The 20596-nt window shown below is 34.9% G+C and overlaps 1 protein-coding gene across 2 annotated transcripts in view; it reads right to left on the reverse strand.

The window, feature by feature from the left end:
- Positions 1-20596, reverse strand: part of LOC140436291 (sperm-tail PG-rich repeat-containing protein 2-like) — a 187744-nt gene that overhangs the window by 67648 nt on the left and 99500 nt on the right. The window contains exon 10 of one of the 2 annotated variants that reach the window (XM_072524996.1): positions 2919-3210. The exons of the other annotated variant lie outside the window; for it this stretch is intronic. Within the exon in view, the coding sequence (XP_072381097.1) occupies positions 2992-3210 (219 nt within the window). The 3' untranslated portion in view covers positions 2919-2991. Of the gene's footprint in view, positions 1-2918; positions 3211-20596 lie in introns of those variants that run through there. 2 annotated transcript variants of the gene reach the window in all.

Here is a 20596-nt window from a genome sequence, read left to right on the forward strand (position 1 = left end):
GCTACAACCCTGATCTATGCTGGGTTTCCACTAACTCACAGATGCAACCACTTCCAAGCTCTCGAACTGTACTTCCCAGTTTCCCTCACAGCCAACATCGACCTGTCATAATTGAACTAGGCATACAAATTCCTATCGTTGAATCCACGCCGAGACCCCGTTGGAATTTTAACAAAGGAAATTGGCCCGAATTCACCAAAGAGCTGGACACCTGCATTCGCTTCATTGACCCAAAGGCCAACAATTACCACCGTTTTTTAGGAATGGTTATCTCTATCGCCAAAAAACATATCCCCCGAGGTTTCCGAAAGGAGTACATCCCAGGCTGGACGGAAAAAAGCCAAAAACTATATGACGAATTTTTGAAATCAGAAGATCCCGAAATTGGTGACAACTTACTGAAGTCACTGGACTCAACAAGACTTAATAAATGGAAGTCTACCGTAGAACATATTGATTTCTCACGTTCCAGTCGAAAGGCATGGGGACTGATCCGCAAACTGGGCGAAGCAAGCAGAGCGCAACACTTAAACAAATCAACAATTGAGCCAAATAAAATAGCCAATAGAATAATTGAGAACTCCCGAGCTCCATCTGAGAAAACTCATACATCTACCGTAAAAAGAGCTCTTAAACAACTTAAAGCAAATACTCCCGCAACATCAGAATACTCACGTGCCTTCTCATTGGATGAAATAAACGAAGCGCTTAATCAAACTAAAACAGGCAAAGCAGCAGGCTTCGATGGAATGTATCCTGAGTTTATAGTCCACACTGGTACAAAAACACGACAGTGGCTCAAAAAATTCTTTAGCGACATTGTGTGTACAGCTGTGCTACCCCCAGAATTCAAAAGAACAAAAATTATCGCAATCCAGAAGCCTGGCAAAGACAACAAGCTGCCTGAAAGTTACCGGCCTATTGCCTTACTCAGTTGCTGTTATAAATTACTAGAACGACTTTTATATAACCGAATATGTGACACCATTGAGGATGCGATACCAATTGAACAAGCTGGATTTAGAAGAGGACGAAGTTGCTGTGACCAAGTGCTGTCCTTAACTACATTTATTGAAGCTGGCTTTGAAAGACGCGAAAAATCTGCCATAACATTTATAGATCTCACGGCTGCGTATGACACTGTGTGGAGAGAGGGCCTTATTTATAAGCTGATGAAAATCATAACTTGCCTCAAAACTTGTCAGCTGATAAACAATCTACTGACTAACAGACTGTTTCAGGTATATATGAATGATGCACAGAGTAACGTTAGAAAACTTAACAACGGCTTACCTCAAGGCTCAGTGCTAGCTCCTTTATTATTTAACCTTTATACAGCAGATATACCTGAAAAAAAATCAAGAAAATTTGCTTATGCTGACGACCTGGCCATTGGCTTCCAAGATAATAGTAAAGAAGCAGGAGAACGAGCTCTAAACGAGGACTTAACTACACTACGTAACTATTTTAAGAACTGGCGCTTACGTCCTAACACAAGCAAAACTGAAACTTGTCTCTTTCACCTGTCGAATCAACTTGCGGGCGATACTCTCAATGTAACTCTAAATGATACAGCTATCAAACATAACAACAACCCCAAATATCTAGGTGTCACACTTGATAGAACACTCACCTTCAAAAGTCATCTTACAAACACAGCCGGTAAACTAAGAACAAGAAATAACTTAATATCAAAACTTGCCGGAACAACTTGGGGTGCTTCTGCAGATACTCTTCGGACCTCTGCTCTAGCTTTGGTTTTTTCAGTGGCAGAATATTGTGCACCAGTATGGCTAAATAGTGCACATACAAGCAAAATCGATATCCAACTTAACCAAACCATGAGAATAATCACTGGAACAATAAAACCAACGCCAGTGAGATGGCTGCCTACTCTGAGCAATATTGCTCCACCAGATCTACGCCGTACAGCAGCATTAGTGAGAGAGTACCAGAAAATTGTAACCAACGTACAATTACCAATACATCAAGATATCCCAGACATCTCAAAAGAGCACCAGCGACTGAGATCTAGAAATCCTCCAATACGATCTGCCCGAAAAATTGGTAATTCCTATGATATACATAGGCAATTGACAACAAGATGGAGCCAACAGTAGAATCGGACTATATTAAGATATCCACCCCAACTCAGGGTTTCATCGGATCAAATCTGCCCCGGTCCACTTGGGCAAGGCTTAATCGTATACGTACCGGATATGGTAATTGTGCTGATTCGCTGTTCAGGTGGGGTCGTGCAGAAAGTCCAGAGTGCGATTGCGGACAATCTAGACAGACCATAAGCCATTGTGTTTCAGACTGCTTGAATCGTGCCTACCGTGGAAACCTCCAGGACTTTGCGGAATGTTCCCCAGAAGCAATTGAATGGCTATGTAAATTGGACATTAATATTTAGTGTCATTCATTCTGTCATCTTTAGTGTTTAAATAATATATTTAATATATATGTAAATATTATTGTATTTGTATATTTATCGTACTGTGAAAGTCCATACGCTAAATAAATAAATAAATACTATTATTAAAAATGGATATCAACAAAAAACGCACACAGCTAGCATAAAATACATATTATTTTCAACGAACACTCAATTTATTTTCTTCTTCTTTCTTAACTTTTTTTCTACTTCGTTACAAGTACCCAATCTCTTCGTTACAAGTGCAAGTTTAAACGCGATTATCGTGCGACATTGCCGTATTAATTGAAAACCTTTTAGTTGGTTCCTATACAAAAATTTTTTTAACGGTCCTCTAGAATATGTCTTTATAGAATGTCAGTTTTACATAAAAGTTTAAGAGGACCGTTAAAAATTAAATTTCATATTTTAATACAGTCGTCACCCCTTAATCCTTTATGCTTCTAAGTTCTTTATTTATCGTACAACTCTCGAATCTTTCAGCAGTTTATATTTTAAACAAAGCAATAATACAAAATAAAATGATTTACACACAAAAGGCCGTTGATTATAATTTAATTTTTGTACAACGTTAGATCTTTGTGACAATGCACATAACCTTTTCCTTCGTTTTCGAACCACCTCAGTTTCTTACTTTTCTTTAGCTCCTTAGCTCGTTTCGCCCATTTTAATTTACTCTGTTTTCGTAAGCTCATTTTAAGCACATCTTCTTTCAAGATCAAATTATAGGTATTATAGGCGTTAAACATGCTGCTTCTAAACTTCGGGTGAATCTACAATAAATAATTATGTTTAATTTGGATTTTACTTGATATCGAAACGGTCAATTTATTGGGTTTTTAATTTTTACTCGGTTATGATATTGTATGTAGAGTGACCAACTAAGAATTCGGCGATATCTTGGGAATGAATTACGATATTGTCTCTATAGTAATTAAAAAAGCACAATTTTACAAAATTTACCCAATTAAACATTGACATGATAATTGTATTCTACCAAAATTATCTTTTCAACTAACAGTAGAACCTTTGTTCCTAGCTAAAAGTTTCTACAATTTTAATTCTACTTAATCGATCTCTTCAAACTTGGTCTTGTTAAAAATAGCTATGTTCCATTAATAAAAAATTTACAATTTGTAAGAGTAAAGTATACGCTAGAGGGCGCTACCCTTTTTTTTATAGAAATCTAGTTTTTTGTTGGAAAAGAAATAAAAAGAATAAAAATAGAAAGATGCAATTTTAACTTTGAATTAATAAACACTGATGGTAAATTTAAAACCAACATTAAATACGTTTTGATAGAGATTTTTTTCCACAAAACAAGAAAAATCTTTTTCTTTTGGTGCCTATTCGTTTCGAATATTGGAGATCATTCTGGCTATAATTATTTTATTAACTGATGCTTTAAATAGATTAGTTGTTGCTGTGAACCTAGCCTAGTTTTCAACCTAGCCCTAGAAGATGTCTCCAAAACTACAAATTGGTCAACCATGACATTAACGTTAATGGCAACAAGTTAAACCACCTCAGATTCGCTGACGACGTAGTGATTATAGCGAGCACATTCGACGAAATGCAAATTATGATGGGGGAACTAGCAGCCAGCTCCCAATACGTCGGTCTAAAAATGAATATGAAAAAACAAAAATAATGACAAACACAGATGACCCCAGACGTATAACTATAAATGGCAGTGAGATAGAACAAATCCGGGAATATATCTACCTAGGCCAAATCATGAGACTTCACAAAGAGAACCAAAGTGCGGAAATTACTAGAAGAGCAAGACTAGCATGGGCAGGATTTGGAAAACTTAGTTGGATACTTAAGAACCGCAAAATACCCTAATACTTGAGGAGCAAAGTGTTCAACCAAATCATCCTTCCTATCATGACATATGGATGTCAAACCTGGACCCAAACCAAGGCAAACATGAATAAACTAGCCACAATAGAAAGAACAATGGAATGGCAAGAGCAATGTTAGGTATACGACTGTCAGATAAAAAGAGGAAGGACTGGGTAAGATCCAAAACAAAAGTCGAGGACATAGCAACAAAAATTGCCAAACTTAAATGGAGCTTCGCGGGCCACACTGCTAGACAAAAAGACCAACACTGAAATACTACAATACTACATTGGAGACCTTACGAAAGTAAACGACCAAGAGAAAGACCACAGATGAGATGGGTTGATGATATTAAAAGAATAGCCGGAACAAATTGGAAATATGTTGCTCAGGATAGAGACCGATGGAAGGAGTTGGGAGAGGCCTATGTCCAAACATGGACGACAGAAGGCTAAGAAGAAGAAGAAGAAGTTGCTGTAAAGGTTTTCATTTCCATTTCCTCAGGTTTTTTAACCATGATATTCTTCTTCTCAAAATTCCTCGCTTTCCAAATACTTTGCCTTGATTGATTATTGTCAGTAATGTGTATTTAGTGCCGTTTCTCATTATGTGTCCGAGATATTTTAACTTTTTTTTTTAATCGTATACATCATTTCTCTATCTTTCCCCATTCTTTGTAGCACAGTCTCGTTGGTTATCTTGTCCGCCTATGATATCCTTAGGATTCATCTGTATAGCCACATCTCGAAGGCTTCCAGTTTTTTCTCTATCGCTTCAAGGCTTCCAAGGCTTCACTAAATATTTGCTCTGAATATAGGTTGAATGATATAGGTGAAAGTATACATCCTTGTCTAACACCTCGCAGAATCTGGATCGCTTCCGTCGGTTCATCTCCAAGATTTGTTCTTTTTGTGGCTGATTGATTCCAGTATAAATTTTGTATTATACGACGGTCTTTATCATCTATTTGGGATTTTGTTAGAACATACATCATTTTTCGATGTTGAACTATGTCAAATGCTTTTTGGTAGTCCACAAAATAGGGGTAGGTATCGCAAGTCATATCTCTGCATCTTTGAAATAATACATGTAGACTAAACAGTGCATCTTTCGTACCTACGCCTTTCATGAATCCAAACTGTGTGTCTTGTATTTTCTCTTCGCATAGCTTATATATTCTGCGATGTATAATTTTAAGAAAAAGTTTTAGTGTATGGCTCATTAGACTTATTAGCCTATATTCTCCGCACTTTTTCGCTCCCTGTTTCTTTGGTAACGTAATAAATTCTGAAATTAGCCAATCTTTTGGAATATTGCCTATGTCATAGATATTATTGAAAATTTTACATAGTATTCTTAAAGATTCATCATCAAGAAGTTCAAGAAATTCAGACTGTACTCCGTCTGGTCCTGGAGCTCTCTCTTCTTTTAGTGATATTATGGCTGCTCTTATTTCTGCCACTAGTATACGTGGTCCTGTTTCCGTAGGTATTGGTAATTGGTTCTCCCTCTCATCAAAAAATAAATTTCGTATGTGTACTAGTTATCGTAATTCGCACTTTCGACGAAATACCACTGAAATTTGTTTATTGTCAAAAAAGTAACTTTCTAAAGTTTCCAGAAGAAATCTGTTTTCCAAATTCCTGTTAGAAACTTAGATAAAAATTTAGAGTCTTAAGATTTTCAGGTAGTCGTTAAGATTCCTTTAAAAATTTTCTGACCTCTTTCATAATTTTCTCATTTTTAATCTCCAGTTTCCCCTTCATGTGACACCAGTCCTTCCTGTTTTTCTTTATTAGATTTGTGTAACGACAAAAACTAGCGAACGTGCCAAAATGTGTTGCGCATATCAAGGATAAGGTGTTAGAACTATTACAATTACTATTCGTATGTAAGTTGTCAGTATAGATTAAATAGTTATTTTATATCTTATGTTATTATTGTAGAAGTTTATGCTAATGGTCCTCGATTCTCCATATAGCTCCTGAACCACCAAAAACGTGTAGACTGTTTTCCATAGCTTAGTCCCCTGCTCGCATCTTAGATATTTTTCTTATCTTTAATATCTTTAATAGTCAATTGGATATTTGCATGTGCAGATTTAATTATGATCATGCATTTAGTTTTCTGTAAATTTATCTTCAGTCCGTACTCATGACAGCGTTCATTAAGGCGTTGCATTACATTCTGTAAATCATTGTTGTTATCCGTCATTATTACTGTATCGTCTGCAAAAAGTTATTCAAAACTTCTCCATTGATAGATATAACTTCTATTCAGTCTTAGAGCGCTTTTTGAAATACCGCTTCACTGTAGACATTGAAAAGTAGTGTGGACAGGTTTCGTCTTCTAGTCTTTAACTGTTCTACCACTGCACTGCAATGAATAGCTCTGATGTACATGTTTGTCACTCTTTTTTTAAATCTTGTTTATCAATAATAATGTTCTGGCTATGATTAACTTTTTACAAATGCAACAATATTCCGCTTATCGTTAATTTTTGTATGTATTTTTATCTTTATATTTTTAATGTAAACGTAAAAGTTCTATAATCTGCACTATAATCAAATAAAACCAATATATCGAATGCCAAACTACAGAAAAACACACTGTTACAAGAAACTGAAAAAAAATGTGGATGATATCAATTGAAAGGTCTGTCGGAAGATAAATCCACGGCCGTTCCGTACTTTTTGCGGGAAACTGCCGCAGTCGGAATCGAAGGAGGAAGTTTTCATGAGTTTTCATATAGAAAGAAAAGAGAAACGTATTGGCTGATTGTATTGCCACCCCTCAGCGATTTGTTTCGGACGATAACCACGTCTAAGAAGCTTTTTAGACGGGATGTATAGTCTGGTTAGAATTGACAAAATGGATATCATGGTTAGATAGATGTTTATTTTTCCGTAGGGACTGCGATCTATGACGTTAGAATAATAATATTTCGCGGGTGAATACAAAACAATGAAAATAAGATGAATTTTCTGCACAAATGTAATTTGTCAAGTTTTTAACGACCATATATAGTGATAAAAAAGTTATTTCCTGTTATTTTCCTTTTTTGGTAATATTTGTCAATTATGAACCTATAAAATTTAAATAAAGATAAAAAGAAGTAATTTAAAATATTACAATAACTGCGATAAATAGTGAGCAAATATTTTATTATGATTTTGCCATGAACTTTTCAAAAATAGGTAGTTGGGTAAATTCGAACCAGAATTTCTATTTTCCTTTTGTTTAACTGATATGTGGATTCCTTATATTTTGTTAATAAGCAAGAGATAAGTCACCAATCGGCAAAAGAAGTATTGGACTGCCGCGCAAAAGATGGAGTGACTACCTTCCATCAGGTATTAATCCGCCAATGAACAAGCAGAATTGCTTATAAAGAAGAAGAAGAAGAATCTAATTCCAATTAATACAGTAAATCCAAATATTTTTATCAGTATAGCAACAAAAATTGTCTTCTGTAGAATCAATATTTGGTTATTTCTGATCTAGAGATAGAAATTTTTCCCTATCCTGTTTTTCAGCTAAACTTCATTCTTCTATGGTAACCTTTAGGCATTTTTTTCATTTTTTTCTTTTTAACATTTGGTTAAGAGTTTTTACCCTGACTCTTGCGTCGGCGAGTAAAGGATTATGATCAGAATAAATATCTATTCCAGGGTACGTAGTAACTCTACTGATAAAGTTCCTAAATATTTTGTTGGTGTAAGGATGTAAGAAAGAGGTAGTTATGTAAAAAACAATTCGTTAGGAGTTAGTACTCCTCTGTCCATGGATTTGTTAGCCACTCAGATTCTTTCATTACTGGCATCCGGAGAACAGACGAATAGTGTTCCGGAATTATTAAACCACTTGCAATCGGCATCCTCAGACGATGTTTCATTGCAGCGCACAATAGAAAGAAGCTTATTTTCTGTCTTGGCAACAAGACTCTGTGGGTAGCAATATTGTGGGATGTGGAATAGATCCTACTGGCAGATATTTCTTGTGGTCGCATTGTACTAATGAACAAAATAACTCTTAAGGCATCTGCTTAAACTCCAGTGGAGACCATAGATTAACGGACAACCTGAAAAGAAGTGCAATCTTTATTGTTTGGGCAGTGTGGCGGTAGGAAATCTGGCAAGACAGATTTAAATGCACTCCCCGAGCATCAACAGCAGGATTCTTCCGCGTATTAATTCACTTTCAAAAAATATTGAGATTTACGGACAAAAGTGACATAACATGCCCGTATAGGTTCTTCTGGATCCTGAAAGCTGTCTTTAGGCTTTCTGTATTCCGCCGAAACATCTTTGTTGTCAATTGCTACGTTTTTTTTTTTCAATTTTTGATGATATTACACTGACTACAGCAATGCGTTGCTGTGTCTTACTGGCAACGAAAACAAAATAAGAAGGATGCACAATATAGTCGAAGAATTCTCCGTAAAAGATAAATGAAAAGAACAAATAACAAATAATGTACAATATAATCTAGGAATTTCCCGTAAAACATAAAAGAAAAGGATTGCCAACTTGGGAGATATTAATTTTATAATTTTTTTATTTACCTAAAAAAACAATGTTATGTGACGCGTGTTCAAACCCCCTTCCGCCCATATATCGCACCCCCACTCTCAAAGTGCTTTACGTAATATTGTTTAAAGTAAACTTTTACTAATAAAATTCATTCCTGTCGAAAATGAACTTGAAGAACTGTAAGTCATTAGCTAAATTGTGTTTTTAGACCACAATGCCTAAATCTGCACCCTGCACTTGGATGTAAACACACGTTTTAACTATAATTATAAACTTGAAAATCGTACATGGAAGACATCTATATTAAACATTTCACACCAACTAAATGTAAATTCTTGCTTTACAATTAATACGATTTAACTCATATTCGAATAATTAAAGGTCAAATAGCCTTCAATGATTCAAATATTTACTAAAGATTACAGCTGCTATCCCCATCATAACTCCTTAGTCTCCACTTTCATAAATTTTTAATTCCTGCAATTTGAAAGTCCCAGTCTCAAAAATTCAATAACGCTGGGGAAATCCAACCCGGTGAGGTCGAAGAGGGAAATAAAGAAACAGATCTTTTTCGTAACATGGTCCAAAAGTGGAGACTTATTAATTATTTAAGAGTCTAATTCAGAACCCGGCCTGATTATCCAGGACCTGAGTGGAAATGGGTAGTTTTTTATTCCGAAGAAATATTGTTGGTTTGTCGGTATTTATGGCACTGTGAAGTTTCGGTTGAATTAGTTTCTTTTCCTTTAGAGACTTGTTTGTTAAAAATAATTAGAAGTAGGAAGGAGTTAGATGGAAAATATTTATTTTGTATTTTTTCTGCTAAATATTTAATACATTTATTCCAGCCACATTCTCAATGAGGCATACCTTAATCAAATGCATAAAAATCCAATTCACGCATTGTTTTTCATTTATTCTATATAGGGCCAATAATTTCGTTAGTTGTCCTATGGTCATGTTTTTTTTGTAGAGAAAATCGCTCTAATCTTCTTTGAGGGCGAATATTATTAGCGTTTGTTGTATGATCTGTTCTTTGAAAATGGAATATAAGTTTAGAACCAAATATCATAGACGGTTATGAAGCGATTGTAACAAAAGGTCATCCACGATATTTACTACAGGAGTAAAATCTGTAGTTCAGTCAATTTAGACACAATTTTAAGGAAAAAGCAAAATATCGCATGCCAAAAATTTATCAAAGTCATTTTGAGTGGGACGCGAAAGCAGTTTATTAAAATAAAAAGTTAACAGGTAATAGAAACGCATGTTGGGCTGCGACAGGGAGATGCGCTGGCGTGTCTCCTTTTCAACGTAGCTCTGGAAAAGGCGACCAGGGATGCCCAAATAGACAACAGAGGAAACATTTTTAATAAATCATTCCAAATTGTGGCATATGCAGATGATGTTGACCTAGTTGCCCGTACAACACGCAAGCTAGAAGAAATGTTTACCACCTTGTCAAACGCCTCAAAAAATATGGGCCTGCAAGTAAATGAGGAGAAAACTAGGATAATGGCATCAACACCCAACAATAGAGCCAGAAACACCGGCTTGATAACTCTACCTTTGAAGTGGTGGACAAATTTACATACTTAGGTCCCTGATCACCAAGGAGAACGTCATGACGGAAGAAATCAAGCGAAGAATAATCCTATCAAACAAATGCTATTTTGGACTAAGTAGACATAAGAGAAGCAGGAACTTAAGCCAAATAACAAAAATAACCATATACAAAACCCTTATACAACCAGTGTTGACATATGGGTCGGAGACATGCTCCATTTCCAAGGCAGATGAAAATCTTCTGTTTATATTTGAACGATTCTGAGAAGAATATTTGGATCCTGAGAAGAATAAACATATATTTGGTGGTAAAGACGTAGTATCCTTTATAAAAATAAGAAGACTAAGATGGGCAGGACATCTGGCAAGATCACAGCAGAACAAACCTCCTAGAAGAATCCTTATGTCACAACCTGTGGAAAGTAGAAGTAGGGGTAGGCCAAAACTCAGATGGAGGGATGATGTAGATGAGGATGGTAGACAAATAGGCGCAGCAAACTGGCAACAGTTAGCAATGGATAGAACTGACTGGCGTAATGGACTTGGGAAGGTCGAGGCTCTTTTATACGGCTGTAGCACCAATGATGATAAATAGAAAATAGATGTACCTAGACTTCCTATGATCAATTACAAGATGTACTGGGTGATATTCCATCTGAAGAGAATGTCATGATAAAAGGTGATTTGTCATGAAGCAATACATGGAGGACTAAGCTTTGGAAATAAAAATGAAGTTGGAGATGATATGTGGAATTAACAACAGCATTGAAAAGAGAGAAACTGAACCTATTAGATAAAAAAGTGGACAAAATAACTACGAAATAGAATATTTCATGACAAAAAAGAAAATATACTCAAATATGAGAAGAGCACAGTAATAATTAGCAGTATAGTTATAGCATAAAACCAAAACAACAGACTTAATGAAAATCATGCCTAATAAAGACGAACTAAGCTACTGCAAAAGCTTTATATATGCAGCGCCTGTGTAGATAAATATTAAAGAAATTATTAAAAGAGCTCAGATAAAACCCTTTTTATCTGAGCTGGATGGAACTACATCCACGTTAGTCCCACAAGTGATTGCTCATACGCTTCCCATTTACAGTGGAAATGGCCACCGAAAAGAGATTAGAGCTGAGACATGAAAACGGATGCTCAGCGAATGAGAGACACAGATAAAAAGGCACAATTAAAAGTACTTATACCAGACGTGATAGCGTGGTATAGTTGCAAAATTTAAAAGAACAAAATTTTTTTCCACAATTCCTGACCGGACATGATTCGTTTGGATCTTATATCTATGGATACAAAGATCTATAGATACAAAGATCTAAGAAATCTATGGAAACAACAAGATAATGGATTAAAACTGCATTAAATGCACAGTAAAAGATGCTGTGGGGTACGGCACCTTTCGATTGAGCGTTTTGGAAACCAAACGACAATTATAATGTTTAACACAAAATGTTGAAAATTTTAATTGTGTAGGGGATCTAATTACGGAGACTATTTTAAACCAAAGAAACGCTAGAAAAACGCGACTGGGTGAAGAGTAGTACAATCTAATATTTTAATACGTTTTTTAGTTGTATTTGTTATATTTTAATCTTTGAATAACTTTATTACTATTTTATATATTTATTAAAATTTTTTGTTTACACCTTTAAGTTTTCTTGATTTTGTTCTTAAATAATTTAATAGCTTTATATTCCAGATGCTGGTCCTTTACATCAGTTTCTCCACCTTGTGCCTGTTTGATGTTAGGGCTTTGGTCCAACTAAGATTAAGACGAAGAATAGCACCGGCCACAAAAATAACAAATGAGATAATTGCTCAAGTACTTTAAAAAAGAAAAGAATGGTAAACAAGTTGGTCAACGGATTTGTTAAAAGTGTCATTATAAAATCATGCTTCAGCTTCCGTACGAATTTTACTGACATTCGCACAAAACTATTGCCAATTAAATAAAAAAACAATCTATAAACTGTCTTTTTTAGGTAGTTATCACACTACATTTATTAATATTTATTGTATAAAATTACTGATATAACTCCATCTCTGTGTTTTGGACCTCCGCCATAATCTTAACTCATCAAACTGCCATTTTCTAGTCAACGTCGGCGTCGGGTAAAAAGTGAAAAAGGAAAGGACCGCATCAATATTTCCGTGAAATTTAACAGGTATTTCTGTTAGAAGTAATAAAAAAACGGCAAGAGCAGACACTTGCAATTAACTTAATGGATTTGTTTAATTACTTTACTTTCCTCCATTATGTTTTTCCGGTATTGTTTTAAATAGTTGATAAATTCAGATACATAAAGAAAATTATTTCGTAAATAAAATACTTGATACTACTTGACAATACTATTGACAATTTTTGAAAAATGCAACAGAAAACATCGGACTGTGATGGATACACAGAAAACTAAATACATTCCCGCAACATTAGGAAGAAACTAACAAAATTACTTAGACATACAGCATGACACTATAGAAGCGATTGAATAATTGTTCTATTTACGACAACTGGTTAATAAAATCAATACATTGAAAGAAATAATACGTTTTGAGTGAAAAATAAGCAGCCCAGTTTTGAAGAAAACATATTGTTATCATCAAGGATAACCTGAAGCCCAGTTTTTTGACCTCTCCCAAGATTTGTCCAGCTTCCATTTTGTTTCTCCCATAGGTCGGATCTAGATCGTTTAAAGTTTGTGTGGAACAATGTTTTGTTATTCAAATCTTCTTCTTCTTCTTCTTTTTTATAGACATGACTCTCTGTTTTTCAATGTGCCTCCAGTAAGTTGTCGTTCCATCGTTTTTGTGGTCTTCCTACTGATCGTCTTCCTATTAGGGAACCGTCTCTTGGCGTCTTAACAACTTAAAAAGAAATAATCAGCCAGTGCAGCAAAGTAGTGTTGTTAAATTTTTCTAGATAAATATGTATCTTTAATATACTAAGATTTGCTCTCATTTCAGTTTAAAAGTTTATAAATAAATATAAGTTTTATGGATCAGCGAATTGTCATATTTTAGTTTTTTTTTAAATAAAGTTAACCTTGGCAATTCAGCAAGGTTTGGTATTTCATTTCGACATATGACAGTCAGTATATTCTTTTCCGTCATTTGGTACATAACCAAAATTTTAAAATCTGTTTTGTTAGAAGGTTAAACTCAATATAAGGTTTGTTGATAAATTTGGATATTTTTATTTGTAATAACTGTTTATGTGAAATAAACAGTTCTTACAAATCCTTACCCTGATCCAAATTTTAAAAAAATATACACAAGCAACATTTTCAATACTCTCATTACCTCCCCATCGTTTAGAACACGTTTATGAAAACTATTCGTCACTTGTATTTAATTACGCCCCTCTTCTTCATCTATTTCCATGACCGTTATTGATCGGTGGATATTTTGTTGGCTACCATATTCGCTATTGTGACTTTATTGACAGCAGCTCTCAATAATGATGTATTCGATTTTTAGTATCATGGTATTAGATTTTTCAGCCATAATGTTCTTCTTTTACCAGGACCACGTTTAACTTTTCTTTGTCGACCCAGCTTACTCGTAATAGTCTTCTATATACCCACATCTCAAAGGCTTCCAAGCGTTTAAGCATCGCCTCACTTAGGGTCCGTGCTTCCAAAATTATGCTTTACACCAAATTAATTTGGCGTGGAGTGTTAAAAGCGTTAAAAGGCACATGTATAGAGCAAATACGGACCATAATATTTAAATACCAACTACAAAGGATATCGGATAATTTCAGTCCAACTCCATAAACTCTGCAGAAAAGTGAACTAACATCCATCCACAACCTCCCTGGCATAAAGCGCAGTTCCACCTTCACTAAGAAATAAATACGTTTTGGGGACGATTTAAAGCCCTAAAGCTAGAGTTCAAAACGTCCTCAAAACGTCTCAAGAAGTATTTACAATATTACCTATCAGCACAGCTTCGTTTCCTCATGTAAACTTGCTCAACTTTGTTGGCAACGAACTTCGTGATGAGTACTTGATGTCCACGAAAATTTTTCTTATGAGTACGATGTATTCCAAAAACAACGGTTCCTTTAAACTTGCAGTGCACCTGTTCGACGCGACCCAATCGACAAGAAGACCGTCAGCTATCGTTTTCTGACCATTTCATTTCAACAGACATCAAACAGATGTTTTACTCTTTAAAGATACTACAGGAACTTAAAACAAGAATATCTCTTTGGACCACAACACAATATACCAACCAAGAAAGAGTAAATTAATGATTATTTTCTCAGTACTAAGTTTTAACTCTCTAAAATTATTGTAGTGTTCCCTTTTAAAAAAATTGCTAGGATTTATAGGCCAGCTATATCGTAGTTTATTATGTCCAATAAACGGTCATATCTACAAACTCGGAGTCTCGTAATTTAAAATTCATCACGTTCTCTGCAATATCGCGTTCATAAGGAGAGTAAGTTACAACATAACATAATCTAAAAATATTATTGCCCGTAAAGCCATAAGCCGCTCGTAATAAAAAGTAGGCAAAAGATAAAAAAAGGAATGGTTTATACGGGAGCTCGATGTACTAAAAATTTATTTTGGATGAATCTTTACTTTATTGCAGAGCTATAATACTTAGTCGACTTTGGAAAATAAAATTCACTATTGGCGCACGCTGGAAAGTTATTTCAAGTAGTAAAACAAACAAAGTTTAGTGTAGATGCACATGGAAGGAACTACCGTAAATAATGAGAATCAATAATTCGGAAAAGCAGAAAATTAACATCTAAAGCACCGTATCTAATTAGCCATCACATGACAAAGCGAGTTGTTTTTTTGTAACACAATCTCGTTAAATATTTTTTTACTATACAATCTGTTACATTTTGGGAAGTCTAAAAGACAGTCCTCCTTACGTGGAGACCCCTGGTTCGACATTAATAGAAAATAAATTTCCATTATACAACAATTACTTTTATAAAAAAATACACGAAGTTTTATATCTATAGCATTTGGCGGTACACTTCCAACTGCCATACTATATAACACTAAGGTTAGCCCTCCACTTGCGATTTTTGTCACGGCGACAAAAAATCGCTGTCGTAGAAAATCTAGAGGATGCCTCCACTGCGATTTATAAATCGCTGAATTACATCGGTTTTCCAATGGATGACATCGAAATTACTTGTGTAATCGCTCTTTTGCATCGAGCGAGAACTAAACGACGAAAGCATTGATATTGGATTCATCCGTTAACAAATCAGAGTTTTTAAGGGACAGTTTTACATGTTATTTAAACAATAGTACTTTAAATCAGAATCAATAGTACTCAAAATGCCCCCAACATCTCAAGCATAATCCTCGTTGTCTGACATTTTAAGACACGTCAGTAGATAGGGCCTTACTTTGGTCCACTTTGACCTTTGACCTCTAACGTCATACAGAACAGGTTTCGATGAGACCTAATTAAGACCTGTTCGACACCTGTTCGAGACATGATCAAGACTTGATCGAGAGCTGATCGAGAGGCCCCATCTACTCACACCAGGCTTAGTTAAAATTCTAGTTTTTTTAAAGATACCAACAAACGTACATTTGTACGCCAACAGGTAACTTCCATAAAATATTTGGGAGAAAATATCAACAGCCAGTGTAACCCAAAAAAAGAAATCCTGTCAAGAATCGAACAAGCGAGGAAAACATTCATAAACATGAAAACATTTTTTACAAGATCAAACCTTAGTCTAGAGCTCAGAATTCGAATGATGAGATGTTACGTTCTCTCTGTTTTGCTGTATGATTGTGACAGTTGGACAATGGACTCTGAAACAAAAAAAAGAATAGATGCCTTTGAAATGTATATATATACAGACGGATGCTTAGAATTCCATGGATAAAAAAATTTACCAATAATGAGGTACTGCGCACGAGTTAACAAAAAAAAATTACTCAGCATAATTAAAGAGAGAAAAATACAATACTTGGGTCATGTGTTGAGAGGTGAAAAATATGAATTACTCCTGTACTCGTGGCTGATGGTTTGACGCTCATCCAAAGAAATCTTCCGTGCAGCAGTTTCCAAAGATACAATTGCCATTTGCCAACCTTCGAAACCTTCGAGAGGAGATGGCGCGATAAGAAGAAGGCTTAGCTGGCTTCAGAATCGCAACTAAACAATCGTAAGTGGATGCATGTGTATACTTGTCCGTATGATGTAGGCGACTATCGCGTCGTGGTAAAAATAAGAAAGGTTGCGTTTTTTTAATCGCTGTGATTATTTAGTAGCAAATGGATTGACTTGTATTTGATACAATGTGTTTAATTTTTGCGACTAAATAATCGCGCGACTACAAATTTGCAAGTGGATGGCTAGCATTATATTACCATTAAACTCTTAACTTTCTTACTAGGTAAGATAAACATAATAGGGGAGAGCGAGTCAAGTTGATACCCGGGAACGTTGATAAAGCTGGGACAGTGAGCCGACGCTCATGCCTAAAGCACATATATGATAACAAAACACCAGAATACAGCACAAAAATAAAAGTCGAAAGCTTACAGGATGACTCCACAAGATACTTATTCCAAAAAAAAAATAACCAAAAAAAAATATGGCGCTTCCTAAGAGGTCAAAGAACGGAGGTAAAGGAACTAATAGAACCAAAACACATAGAAAAGGATACGTGGATTACTACCTAAAAAAGCTATATGCAAATACGACGCTAGAACCGAAAACACCAGAAATTATTACACATGAAGAACTTAATATAAATGTACAGGAAGTTCGGAAAATTATAAAACACAATATAATACCGGAAGAATGGAGAACGAGCGAACTAATTATACTTCTCAAAAAAGGAGATAAAAACAGCCAGAAAACTACAGAGGTATAACTTTATTAAATGCTATGCTAAAACTTACAACTAAAATTTTACAAATGCTAATAAATCAGAGGATAAGTTTAACAGATGAACAACAGGGTTTTCGTAGTGGAAGATCGTGTATAGATGCAATATTCGTTATAAAACAAATTACTGAGAAATCACTCAAGTATAATACAACAGCATTTCTGTGTAAAGGGTTTGACAGAGTAAGACTAAAAGATGTAATTCATCTTCTCTATAATAGAGAAGTTCCCCTAAATATTATAAAAACTATCGAAAAACTATACCAAAGCAACAAAATGGAAGTCAGAATAGATGGACAACATACAGAACCTATAGAAATAGACAGCGGAATAAGACAAGGGGATTCATTGAGCCCCATGCTCTTTAATTTGATCAAGGATAAAATCATTAAAACCATTAACAAAGGAAGAGAATATAGAATCGGAAACAAGGAAATCAAAACACTCTGTTACGCAGACATCGCAATATTGATAGCCCAAGATGAAGATAGTCTGCAAAGACTGGTCTAGAGGTTTAACATAAGAGCAAAATAATTTAATATGATAATCTCATCTCAGAAAACTAAAACAATAGTAGTCAACAAAGAACCAACTAGATGTAAAATAGAAATTGATGGCATCAGTATTGAACAAGTAATGGAAATAAAATACCTGGGAATTACACTGTCTAGCTATAGAGACCTGGACAAAGAAATGAGAGATCAAGTACAAAAAGCAAATAGACTGACAGGGTGCCTTAATAACACTATATGGCTAAACAGACACAATAACACAGATGAAGTCAAGAATTTATAAAGCCAGTGTAAGACCAATAATGACATATGCCTCAGCCCGATATAGCCACAATGCAAAGGCTACTGGAAACGGCAGAGATTAGAGTACAATATAAAAAAAAAGAATAGAATAACCACATAAGCAGAATAGAGGAGAGCCATGCCGTCAAAATAGCAAGAGATAATTCACCAATGGGCAGAACAAGTACGCGCAAAAGATGGAGTGAAAATCTGCCATAGAGGTATTAACCCGTCAATGAACAAACAGAATTGCTTATAAAGAGGAAGAAGAAGAAGAAGAAGAAGAAGAAGAAGAAGAAGGTTCCATTTCACAGCGCCCGATTAACTTTTCTGAACTCACCATATACACTTTCGCCCTCGTTGTGTTTAGTAAATTTCACAGATTCTACTTTAGTACTGGCTTTCCAGGTTCATTCAGACTTACAAAACTTTGCATAATGTTGTTGTTTCATAAGTATATAGATCTTATTTCACAATGAACATTTACTGTAAACTAAATTCCAATTAGGAACACTTATAACAGAAAATAATGACTACACTGCAGAAATCAAAGTCAGAATCGAAAAAGCCTATATTTATGAAAATGAAAAACGTCTTATGTGGCAAAGATTTAACATTAGCTCTTAAAGTACGCCTAACAAAATGTTACGTATACAGTGTACTATACTATGGAGTGGAATCATGGACGATAAATCTAGACACAATGAGACGACTTAACGCCTTTGAAGTGTGGACCTATAGAAGAATTATGAGGGTTTCGTGGGTAGATAGAGTTACGAACAATGAAGTACTGAGAAGAATAGGTAAAGAGAAGGAAGTTGAACTTACAATTAAAGAAAGAAAGCTACAGTATCTCGGACATGTGATGCGGGGCGAGAAGTATGGCATCCTGCTACTCATAATGCAAGGAAAGATAGATGGCAGAAAAAGCGGAGATGGTACCTGAAGAAGAAGAAATTCCAATTTTAGTAAATCTTAAATTTTATGCAGCCTTTTATGTGTTTATTTGGTAATACCTTATTTATCCTAGCTATCCATAAGACGTTCCCTATTAGCCATTCGGACGCGATGTGTTTGGGTTAAGAATATTATATATATTATATATCATAAAATTCCCGAAGAGAAATAATAAGCCGTTGCTCGGGTACAAGTTTATTTGTGGATTTATACTACCATAACAATTCACAAAACTACAAATTGAGGGTAGGATTATTTATTATTACTGCTCGGGGACAAAGTAAAAATTTTATAGAAAGGAGAAAATAATTGGTATGACAAAGAAGATAGTCTAGAAATTTAAAACAGAGTAGGTTAGTTATGTAACGATATGATATAGATACTGGGTACGTTTGGGAGATTGAACCACCATAAATGCAATGATCTTTTTTAATTATATAAGGTTAGAGTAATTTCTCTAACCTTAATTTTACAAATAATCTAACCTAAAACGTAATCGATACACATACTTTTAACTTACATCCCCTCCGCAAAATCAGTGGAAATGACTGCAGCATCATCCGACAAATTTCGGAGGGTCTAAGGGCATTCCCTTATTGTTAGATGGTCCTAAACGAATAATAGTGACTTTTCGAAACTCGTAAAATCCCTTTTAGTGTTTTGCACTGAAATGCACGATCAAACTGCGTAGTAGAACGATGACTCATCCGTTTTTAGTCTGAAACGGAACTTTTTTATTGAAATTTATTATTCAAAGTGTTTCAGAAGGGGACGTAGGTTATGACAGGGTTATCTGGATATCTGATATCGTTAAGAGAATTTTCTTAAATGCCCGAAGACAATGTTGTCTACCATTGTAAAATTTATATTTTACACTGACTTACAAGTTTTTGGTGCGCTGGTATTTTACTTATCTTACTTTCGCTTCTTGTGACAGGTAGCTCTATTACATACCAGACTCAGTAAAACACAAGATTAATCTAAATAAGAATATATTTAAAATAAATAACAAAATAATATCTATATAATAGGTTCAATAAAATAAAAATACGATTTCTAGTGCTACAGTCTACTGTTAACACATGAGAAATAAATATCGACGATACTAGGATGGTTGAAACAAAAGAACGATGTATTGGTCAATACCCAAACATCATCATCCAGCCTCAAAACTGGTATTTATATGCGCAAAAAGACATACCGGTATAATAGGTAATGAGAAAGTGGACTGGTTGGCCAAAAATGGACTAACAAAGGATGAGATCCGAACTCAGATTTTATTAAGTGATGTAATAAATAACGTTAAAGGTAATATATATAAAATATGGGAAAAACAGTGAAACAATATTTTAAGCATGTCAAAAAATGTATATTTTTCTTTGCATCGACAACTCCCTTCACCATCTGAATATAAATTTAAATATAACCTACCAAAGCGGGATATTTCTACTATTATGAGATTAAAAACTCGACACGGAAAATATGCGGCACATCTGCATACATTACATCTACAAGAGGTTATCCACTTACTGTACGTAATAGAGATACCTCTAGGAATG

Source organism: Diabrotica undecimpunctata, chromosome 3 (genome assembly GCF_040954645.1).
Source record: "Diabrotica undecimpunctata isolate CICGRU chromosome 3, icDiaUnde3, whole genome shotgun sequence".
Taxonomy (NCBI): Eukaryota; Metazoa; Arthropoda; class Insecta; order Coleoptera; family Chrysomelidae; genus Diabrotica; species Diabrotica undecimpunctata.